At 37.3% G+C, this 11,849-nt stretch overlaps 1 protein-coding gene across 1 annotated transcript in view; it reads right to left on the bottom strand.

Annotated features, from left to right (window-relative positions):
• cckar (cholecystokinin A receptor) overlaps positions 1-11,849 on the bottom strand; it is a 14,666-nt gene that overhangs the window by 1,206 nt on the left and 1,611 nt on the right. Inside the window, exons 2-4 of the mRNA XM_037676459.1 lie at positions 10,633-10,884; positions 2,825-3,086; positions 2,408-2,535 (exon numbers count right to left, since the gene is read on the bottom strand). Of these exons, the coding sequence (XP_037532387.1) occupies positions 2,408-2,535; positions 2,825-3,086; positions 10,633-10,884 (642 nt within the window). The remainder of the gene's footprint in view (positions 1-2,407; positions 2,536-2,824; positions 3,087-10,632; positions 10,885-11,849) is intronic.

Raw genomic sequence — 11,849 nt, 5'->3', positions numbered from 1 at the left:
ATACGTATAACTAGCTGAACTTCTATTTGTCAATAATTCAAAACTTTTCACGAAGGGGCTAAAGATAAACACAAATCTTATTAACAACTAACGTCCGTCTTTTCAGTGATAAACTGACCAGTCATTGAGTTTCTTGACATAACCAAGTTAAAGACAATTGAAAGATGGACAAAAAGTTCTTAAACCTTTAGATTACTAATCAGCTTTTTGAAGTCGGTGTTGTTTTTGTGCGTTTTCGAATTTTAGCATGATTTAAAAATAAATTACTTCATACGACTAGACTCGGTAACCACATTTATTCCACACTGGAATGCGCAAAACTGCAGGGCCAAAGCCACGTGCTTTAAAAACAATTCCCATCGTTTTGGTTGTCGTGCTAACGGCTAAACAAACTTCGTCATCTCATCCTGCGTTCACCCTTGCATCGTCTTTTGGGGGAAAATCAGCCACACATTAATTTTCATCAGTTTTTATTTATTCATTTATTTTAGGTTGGTCTATAAACAAATTTTTTTTGACGAAGCCTAAAAATCTGTGTCAGCATTTCTTCAAAATAACCTCATAGTAACTTCACAACTCTCATGTTTCTTAAGGGGAAAATCATCCATATTGGACTACAATGTAAAAACTTTAAATCCCGTATTTATCATATCATAAAATAATGCACTCTTCAGTACTGCCTTTTCTTTTTACCTCTATACCGACACTTTCAATTTTTATATCAGTCCACTAGAGGGTGCTCCACTTTTATATTTGAGAGCCTCTGGAAGAATTACAGTTGCTATATCGTGGTTTTTCAAAGTAAGATTGGACATGACAAAATTTGTGGCACAACTGGTAGAGCTGCTTTCTCTCAGCGAGAAGGTTGCCGGTTCAAATCCCGGTCCGGGGGTCTTTCTGGGTGGAGTTTGCATGTTCTCTCTGTGTATGCGTGGGTTTTCTCCGGGTACTCCGGTTTTCTACCACAGACCAAAAACATGCATGTTAGACTGATTGGTAACTCTAAATTGTCTCTAGATGTGAGTGAGAGAGTGAATGGTTGTTTGTCTCTATGTGTCCCTGTGATGGACTGGAGACCTGTCCAGGGTGTACCCTGCCCCTGGCACAGTGATTGCTGGACAATGGGCACCAGCGACCCTCGTGATCCAAAATGGAAGAAGTGGGTAAAGATAATGGATGGATGGATTTTGCACCATGTGTGTAGCCCACAAGTGAAGGGAAAGCTCCATCCTGCAGCCTGATCAGCTGATTTCCTTCTCTGCTACACACACACGTTTCCTGCATCAGCCTTGCTGTCCAGCTGCACCGATCAACGTTTTTCTGTCCATTGTAAAATCGTCATAATCACAAAATATAAAAGTGTTAAAAGCTGTGTGAAGCTGTGTCAACCCTTTGATGTCCTGCTGCGCTTCTCTTCTCTACAGTTTAAATGTAAATACTGTAATATTTTTAAATTTCAATTGCTTATTTAAGGAGGGAGATTGGGAGTAACAGGTGATGTGTGATTGCAGCCTGGCACATGTCATGACAAAGTTTACTGAACTTGAACTTGGACTACTGTATCCCTACTTCACGGGTTTTCACTTATCGCGGGTGTGCGTGGTCCCTAACACCCACGATAAACGAGGGACTACTGTACTGGGACACACTTAGAAATAAATTACACAAACTACGACTCACTTTGCCAAACATTATGATCACGAACGAAATGTGTGCAATTTTTATTAGCATGCGCTATTAGCATAACCAAACTGGGGATGTTTATTCTTGATTGATGAAAACAATGTTTTACATCATATCATATTCACACCACTACATACTATTTCCTGGTGTGTGTGTGTGTGTGTGTGTGTGTGTAAAACAATTAACACTACCATTAAGTGTTGGGCAAAGTTCCGCTAATCTGCTAATAGCGGAACTAATTTTCATCAAGCGGTTAGCGTGTTAGCTAACTTTGGAAACGGTTAGCGAAATTAGCTTCCGCTAAATTAGTTTTCTCCAATTTTAGGTCCACTAACTAAATTTGCAAGCTTGTTCCTGTCTGTTCTGGACGTGTCTCCAAGAGTCCATTAGGTCCAATAGTAAGTCTATTAGCTTACACGTAACAAGACGTGTGTGGTTGGCGCATCAGCAGCTAGCTGACGGCACGCTATTACTACTTGTACACGTGAAGCTAATTTTTTAGTTAGCGGAATATGGGTTAGCAAAGTCAACTTTTTGGTTAGCTGTGCCCACCATGGCTACCATGTAAATTTATTTCAAATATATCCCAGAAATCAACCTTCCTTAATGTAGCATACTACTCTACAGATTATAGAAAAAAAAAACATTTAGGTAAACCTGGAGTATCGAGTTGTTGCTACGGTTCAACAATAAACATTGTTGCATTAATTTATAGTTTTCATACCTCTGCTAGATTTTCTTTTGGACAACTCAAACTTGATTCCCCGATAGAGCTCCAAGGAGATGAGTCCATAGGCTGTCATCATGACAATGCCGGGGATCAAGAAGAGGATCAACAGCAGAGACACGTACCTAAAACAGACACATTTCAAAGGAACAAGTTAATTTAAATGGAAAAAACTTTACAGCTAAAACATCTGCAAATATCAGCCATGCATCTTTTCTGAGCTGTTTTAAGCTCCATCTGTTAGTGACTTGACAAACCAACCAGAGTCTTTTAAATGTGTTTTTCCCCTTGTGACTGTCTCACACCTGCTTCGCCAGAGTGAGAAAATAAATTGGCCATCTAAAACCTGCTGGTTTTCATGTCTCAGTACATCTAAGGTATGATTCTCCCCCAGTGAACCTGATTTCAGCTCACCAGGATTGCTGGATGACGTCATTGGGCCACACCAGGCGGCACATGTGTCCAGTGCTGTTGTTGAGGCGGGTAAAGGGCTTCAGGGTGCTAGAAATGGGGTAAGGCAGCATCAGGATAAAGGACGCCACCCAGGTGGCAGTGATAACCTTGGCTGCATGCGATTTCGTCTGCCATGCCCTGGAGGTCAACGGGTTGCAAATGGCACTGTAGCGCTCCAAAGAGATGGCCACCAGGTTGAAGGTAGAAACACTCACTGAGACGCCTGAACAGAGGGGAAAAATACCAACAATTATCTGAGCTCAGCAAGGCTTAGAATCTGTAGTCTTTTTTTATTGACATTATTTTAGACAAAACATATAATACTCCACTTTTTAAAAATAAAACGGTTCACTAGATACATTGCTTCTGAATGGTTTCGTGAGGCTCTCATATTGGCTTTGTAGAAGTCAGCCATGGCCATGGTGGAACTCCAAGAACCTGACCATTTACTGTAACTGTAAGTACTAGTTTGCCAGGCTAGCTGATAATTGTGTGACTGAGAGTTTGAATGGGAGAGGGCCGGCACCGGAGGAGGGGGAGTGCCAAAAAAGACCATCTTTGCACCAACATAACTGGTTTGATCCACTTTGGAGTAAGCTGTTTGGGGGAAGAATCAGTTTTGTGTTGTGTGTTCCCTTGACTGATGAAGCCTTCTGGATGGAAGGTGAAACGTTTCAGCACAAAAAAAAAAAAAACAGTCCAGATGACCTGACTGAAAAATGTTGGGATCGTATACCTGGATTATTGAGCATGGACTTTGTTGAGTTAGAATGGCCGTTTGTCTCTACGCGGCTCTGTGATGGACAATTGTTCAGATTGTACCCTGCCTTTTACACACCGCTGGACATGGGCACCAGCAACCCAGAAAAGAAAAAGCGGGTACAGATAATGCCTGTGGGGTTAAGTTTGAAGGTTTCTGGCACGGCCTCCATTTATCAGCCGCCTGCCATCCTTAGTCAAAATAAATTGGTAATTGCGTCATCGTTGCATAACAGCCCTCTGAATTGTAACTGAATCTAACCACCAGTTTGCTGGTGATGGTTTCTGGGGGCTGTCCTGTTCCCCGTCGACTCCTCCCAGGCAGGCAGCCACAGCCAAAGTGGTTCAAGACATCAAAGTTCATGCTCAATCATCCAGGTACCAAATCCAATAATGGTCTTGAACCACTTTGGCTGTGGCTTCCTGCCTGAGAGGAGTTGACGGGGGCCAGGACAGCACACAGAATCACCAGAAAACTGGTGGGTCCACTAATGGAGTGTACTGCTTAGTGGGGGAAACAGTATACTTGGGACTCCTCAGACTGATGAAGCCCTCTGGATAGAGGGCGAAACGTCTTTCGACAAAAAAAAAAAAACCTGTCCAGATGACCTGACTGAACATTATTGGATATAGGTGGTTAGCTTAGCAACACCGGCTAAATTTTATGTTTTGTTGGGCTAACATTAGGCGATTACCCAAACAAGGCACAAAAGTTAACCTTTTATGTCTTGCTAGGCTAACTGCCTTCAGTTGTGTAGCTCTATGTCAAATAAAATGACAGAAAAGTGGTATTAATCCAGTTTTATTAATAATTAATCTTCACAACTTCCAGACATCCTCCTAAAATATTCAGTGTAATGTTTGTGAAGACGTCGCACGTTAATGTTTAGTCAGATTTAACTGCTGAGCAGCAACAGAGCACATCCTGCGCCGGCTGATCAGCATGAACACAATCCCTAACAATAATCAAGTTCTATAAATACATATTGTTGGACATAATACAAGAGGAATGGCACATAAGCGGATAAAAACATGGACAAATGATGTCGTGATCCCCAAAGACGGCACACTAATCTCCGTGTACGGCTAAATAGAGCAACGGTGAGGAGGGGAAATTAAATTCACATTTCCTTGTTTGGCTGTAATCGGATGAAAATGAAATATGAGTTTTCAACACATCATCTGTAACGACTCCTCCTCGTTATTGGTCCGAGCAAAGCACAAGAAGAAGTATTATCCGTATCACTGACAAATTAAAGACAGAAAAGAGCTTCACATCCCTGAATGCACTGAATCGCCCCTTTGAAGCAATTCGTCATGAAATATTTTGAATATCTGAAGGTTAATTAATGAAAGAGACGCAAAAAGAAACAAAGATCTAGACATGTGACATTAAGTACGACGGAGTATTAGGACCACGTTAATTAAAAAAAATACAAAAAGCGTTCAATACAAAAACAACTGGACTTTATTTGTAACAGAAGACGTTTCGCTCCTCATCCGAGGAGCTTTCTCAATTCAAAGAGCAGAGAGTGAGGAGGGAAATAAAGTTTGTTTGTTTTTGTTTGTTTTTGTATTGAACGCTTTTTGAATTCATCATGTCCTGGATGACTGAGAATCTTCACCAGCATAAAAAAATACATTACGAGAAAAAAGTCATGAAATTACAAGAATAAAGTTGTACAGCAATAAAATCATAATATTACAATAATAAAGTCATAATATGATGAGAAAGTTGTAGTATTAGGAGAATAAAGTCAAAATATTAGGAGAAAAAGTTGTATTAGGAGAATAAAGTTGTAATATTTTGAGAGGAAAGTCATACAACAATAAAGTCATAATATTAACGAGAATAAAGTCATATTATTATGAGAATAAAATTGTAATATTTTGAGACTAAAGTCATATGAGAATAAAGTCATAATATTAATGAGAATAAAGTTGTATGAGAATAGTCAATATTAATGAGAATAGTCATAATATTACGAGAATAAAGTTATAATATTTTGAGAATAAAGTCGTACGAGAATAGTCATAATATTAATGAGAATAAAGTCGTATGAGAATAAAGTCATAATATTAATGAGAATAAAGTCGTACGAGAATAGTCATAATATTAAAGAGAATAATGTCATAATATTAATAAGAATAAAGTCATAAAATTACGAGAATAAAGTCATAATATTACGAGAATAAAGTCATAGTATTACGAGAATAATGTAATATTTTGAGAATAAAATTGTACGAGAATAAAGTCATAATATTAATGAAAATAAAGTCATAATATTACGAGAATAAAGTTGTAAGAAAATAAAGTCGAAATAATGTCCAAAATCTTGATGACCATCCTCATTGTCTGCAGAGAAACAACAAAACCTCTTTGAAAGGCACGCAGATGTAACCACCTATAGCCTTCCAGTCGACCACTGCCAGAAAGCTCCTCTTCCACGAGAAAAGCAATATCTTCCAAATCTGTGGTTCTTTCTTTGAAACGGACATAGTCATTTGCACAATCGTTTGAAAGTCCTGATACTGATAATAATCGGATGCTGATGTGCTAACAGATTAACTATCTCCTCATTTGTAAAACCAATATCAAAGTATAACTTAACAAGATGCTCAACATTCATCATTTCACTGCAGTTGTAAGACTGTCTTTTTGTGTGTCGGAGTTCTGATAATATTTCAACTTTATTCTCATATGACTTTATTCTTGTAATATTATGACTTTATTCTTATAATATTTTGACTTTATTCTTGTAATATTTTGACTTTATTCTCATGACTTTATTATCATATTACGACTTTATTCTCATAATTTTTCGACTTTCATATTGAAATACTACAGTTTTATTCTCGTAATTTACGACTTTATTCTCATAATATTTCAACTTTATTCTCATACAAATTTATTCTCATAATATAACAACTTTATTCTCATTATTTTTAGACTTTATTATCATATGACTTTATTCTTATAATATTACGACTTTATTCTCATAATATTTTTTACTTTATTCTCATAATATTTTGACTTTATTCTTGTAATACAACGACTTTGTTCTCATAATATGATGACTTTATTCTCGTACTTTATTCTCACAATGTGCTTATTTGTTTCTATTGTACAACACTTTGGTTGGACTTGTTGCTGTTTCCTGGAATATCTTACAAAAAGATTTGAAGCTCTCGAACTTGACCTCTCTAAGTGTCTTTAAGAATCTGTTGGACTCCTGGCAGGGTCCAATGCAGACATGTTCCTGTTTTTAGTTTTCTACATTTGTCTTGGAATCTAGCTGTTTTTTGTTTTGTTCCTTTTCCTTTTAGCCATCCTATTTGTTAAAAAAAAAAAACTGTAGTATGCTTTTTTATAACTGTTTATTGTTGTTGCTGTTGTCCATTGTTGTCATCTTTCTTTGTTGAAATCAGGTCTCTCTTGTAAATGAGTCCTCGAGGCTCAATGGGATTTACCTGTATAAATAAAGGTTGATTGAAGTGGTCTATAAATAAATTGGTATGGTATGGTATAATAGTTTGACTTTATTCACGTAATATTACGACTTTCTTCTCATCATTTTTCTACTTTATTCTTGTACTGTATTCTCATAATAGTTTGACTTTATTCTTGTAATAGTATGACTTTATTCTCATAATATAACAATTAGATTCTCATAATTTTTCTACTTTATTCTCATACTTTATTCTCATAGTAGTTTGACTTTATTCTCGTAATATTACAAATTTATTCTCATAATACTACAACATTATTCTCATATTTTGACTTTAGAATGAATTAATTCTCATAATATAACAACTTTATTCTCAAAATGTTTCGACTTTTTTCTCGTATGACTTTAATCTTATATTACTACTTTATTCTCATAATATATTTTTTAACTTTATTATCATAATATTTTGACTTTATTCTTGTAATACAACAACTTTATTCTCGTAATTTATTCTTACAATGTGCTTATTTGTTTCTATTTTACAGCACTTTGATTGGCCTTGTTGCTGTTTTAAGTGGTCTATAAATAAATTGGTATGGTATGGTATAATAGTTTGACTTTATTCTCGTAATATTAAGATTTTATTCTCATAATTTTTCTTTTTTATTCTCATACTTTATTCTCATAATAGTTTGACTTTATTCTGGTAATATTACGACTTTATTCTCATAATATAACAACTTGATTCTCATAATTTTCCAACTTTATTCTTGTACGGCTTTATTATAGTAATATTATTACTTTATTCTCATAATACTACAACTTTATTCTCAAAATGTTTCAACTTTATTCTCGTCCGACTTTATTATAGTAATATTATGACTTTATTCTCATAATATGACTTTATTCTCATATTTTTTTACTTTATTCTTGTACATCTTTATTATAGTAATATTACAACTTTATTCTCATAATACTACAACTTTATTCTCAAAATGTTTCGACTTTATTCTTGTATGACGTTATTATAGTAATATTATGACTTTACTCATGTAATACTACAACTTTACTCTTGTAATATTTCAGCTATAGTCTCGTGTGACTTTATTCTTGTAAATTTACATTATTCTCGTAATACCATGACTTTATTCTCGTAATTTTATGACATTTTCCTAGTAACGTTTTTTTTTTTTCTTAGCGTGACCCTAATTCTCCATCGTAATTAAGGACCCATACTGAGGCATTTAGTATTTTGTATAAGTTATAAAATTATTTCTTGGCTTATGTTTTATCAGCTTTAATTTCTGCTATGGTTTGCGCATAAAGTAATTTGGGAAAAAAAATCTCACAAAATGTAAACTGGTAACGAACCATTCAAGTGTCTCTTATGTCTTGAGACTCGTTTAAAGCAAAAACAAAAAGCCTGAAAATGAAAGGAGTCCTAAAGGAGTGCCCAAACCGGCATGTTACATATCTTTTAAGGGGTCTCCACCGTAGGTCACTGTATTTCTCAATGGATTCATGGTTCACAGTGTTAACAAGGGAAGCCCAAATCTGGAACAAAATGTCTGAGAAAGATGAGAAAATACCATCTGATCCAAAGCAGCGACTCACTGGAAATGCTACAGAGTCTAAACTTGGCAGAAAATCAGGGCTGAAAGTTTATATTCATGAACGATAAAATGTAGGGCAGCTGATGATGGTGAATAATGTTTGTCTTCCTCAGCTTTTAAACTGATTAGGTTTGACATGTCCCTGTTGACTCACGAAGGCCACTCAGATTGTGTCTTTTTTTTCTTCCTTTCCCTGCGCTCAGTTATTTCCAAACTGAACCAACAAGTGTTTTTTAAGATACAGAAAACATTCGATAAAAACTGGCATCCAGTAGGATTGTTTCAAGACGTCCAGTCACCAAATTTGAAATGATTAACTCGGTCATTTATCCTGGGAAATGCATTTTAATGTTTCTGAGCTTGTTCTTTTTACCTTAAAACAATGATTCAAGTCTTTTGAGGTTGAGTTTTGTGGAAAGACAAAAAAAGACAAAAGTCAAATTCTGACTGGATGAACAAGCTGAAACCTAGTCTGCCATTTTGACTTTTAGGACGGCAGCAGTCCACTTTGGATTCAAATATTTACAATTATCTCATCAGTCCAGTCAAATTGAAAGCGAATAAAGAAGTTTGACGATTTGAACTTATATCCAACAAAGTTACCGTTAAGTCAGGTCCTCTGGACGGTTTCTTTGTGTTGAAACGTTTCGTCTTTCATCCAAAGGACTTCATCAGTCCAAGGAGCCACAAGAAACTCATTCTCACAAGCAGCACACTCACATAGTGGGCCAACCAGTTTGATGGTGCTAAGATGGTTTCTTGAGTTCGCCCTCTCCCCCACCGACTCAACTGAGGCAGCCATGGCCAAAGTGCAACAATGTTCAGTCAGGTCATCTGGACTGTTTCTTTTTTTCTTTTCGAGACGTTTCGTCCTTCATCCAAAGGACTTCTTCAATCTGAGGAGCAACCAACAAACAAAACTGATTCCCACAAACGACATTCTCCATAATAGGAGAAAAACAGTTTGCTAGTCCAGAAACCATCCAGATGACCTGACTGAACATTGTTGGATTTTACACCTGGATTATTGAGCATGAACCAAAGTTCATGGCCAAAGTTCTTGCTCAGTAATCCGATTTCTTGTTTTGTTTAAATGTTTCCACTGGTTGACCCACTATGTAAGTAAGCCACTTATGGGACTGAGTTTGTTGTGGCTCCTTGGACTGAAGAAGTCCTTTGGATGAAGGGCAAAACATTTCAACCAAAAAAAAAAAAAAAAAGAAACTGTCCAGAGGACCAGACTTAACTTTGTTGGATTTATTTTACCTGGATTATTGAGCATGAACTTTGATGATTTGAACTTATAGTTTTCATACAATGACTGTTTGAGCCTTACTTTTCAGTCTGTTCCCATTTGCTTGCTCTCAGGGAGTGAGAGACACAGGTGTATGGTTACCATGGTGAACTCAATGAGCCCCTGTTGCTGCTAGCTCATTTTTCTTTTGATCTTGTTTCTCTTTTCATGTTTTACGCAGCTTAAATCTCCAAATGGAGCCAATATTTAGCTTAATTGTAGATTATTGAATGGTTTCATCTGAATTTTGGGCAGCAAATATTTTAGTTGGGGTTTTCAAATCTTGTTTATATTTGGGCTGATTGAAAGTGAACCAAGAAACATCCATATGCAAAGTTCGTTCGGTGCACCTTTTTCCCCTGGAAGGGACTCTCACAGATCAAGAAACAACAGCGCACGACGACAGGAAGTCAGGAAAGTCGTGATGAAGTTTTTTTGCTGCTTCTACAAGCGGGACTGTTTTTAGCTCACGCTCATCAAACCTCCAGGAGCATTTGGACACGGAGGGAAATGAACCTTGAGCAGGACTGCAATTATCCTCCGTTTGACATGATGTAACGCGATTACGACAAAAAGCGAGGAGTCTCCACGGAGACGGACAGATGGATGGTTCTAATCTCTACGTGAGAACTTTGGCAAAGCGCCGCCACGTACCCATGAAGTACATGACCAGCTTGCATATGCCAGTGCCGAAGATGAAGTCCCTCATGAGGTTGGGGATGAAGGTGAAGGGGATGCACACCAGGGACACCATGAGGTCGCTGACGGCCAGGGACAGCAGGAACAGGTTGGTGACGGTCCTCATGCGCCGGTTCCTCACCAGGACGGCGATAATGAGGCTGTTCCCCAGGACGCTGAGGAGGAAGATGAGGCTGTAGAGGATGATCCGGACTGTCTGGTTGATGTCTGGCAGAGGACGACACACACACAAACACACGTTCATGTCATTCCTCTAAATTAGACCTATGGGCCATTTTGACTCACCCCCTGTGACGCAGAGCACATCCACATCTCCACAGCTGCAGTCAGAAGCACATCTCGTTCTATTTCTTGTCTTTTAATAATCAATCTGAACCGTTTTCTCTCTCCAGTGGACTCATTGTACGACCGTCAACACAAACCTACACAACCGAACCGTAAGGGTTAGAATACAACTCAGGGAGTCAAAGGAAGACGGAGGTCAATCTTTAACTCGTTACCCTTCAGGTCTTGGCATTACTCTTCCTATGGTTGAGTTGTTCTCATGTTGGTGCAGTATGTGACCGTCAACGTCCCAGATTTACCAACTTTATTGTTTTGTTGGGAAAACGAACACAACCTTATGTGTCTCGTAGATTATCTTTAGTATTTTGTTCGCTGCCTCACCAGCTTTTTGTGTGAAAGCTTCCAAAGCCTTCACATTCTTTAGCTTTGTTTTACTTACGTTCATTATTTTTGGCACATAACTCAATTTATGTGCATTTCAATGATTCACATATCAATTCAGTTTGTTTCTATAGCACCAAGTCACAACAGAAGTCGTTTCAGGGCACTGAACAGAAACATTCATTTATAAAAACAATAATTTAACATTATTTCTCTGAGGAAAAACTCTCTCATGAAGAAGAAACCTTTAGCAGAACCAGGCTCAGGACAAGCGGCCATCTACTTTGACTGGCTGGGTTTCGTAGGAACAGATACACAATGGCAGGTCAAGAATCACGTGTTAAGATAAAATGTGTTAAGATAATTTCAAATGAAAACTATTCAATTTTAACAATTCATTTAAGAAAATTAGGTCAATTTGTCCTCTAGTAGTCTAAGCTAAAGGCAGCATAACTACATACTACACCTGGGCCATAGAAACTACACCTGGGCCATAGAAACTACAC

The sequence above is a fragment of the Nematolebias whitei genome, chromosome 1 (genome assembly GCF_014905685.2).
Source record: "Nematolebias whitei isolate Nwh7 chromosome 1, NemWhi1, whole genome shotgun sequence".
NCBI classification, from domain to species: Eukaryota; Metazoa; Chordata; class Actinopteri; order Cyprinodontiformes; family Rivulidae; genus Nematolebias; species Nematolebias whitei.
This window is presented reverse-complemented; position numbering and strand designations above follow the sequence as displayed.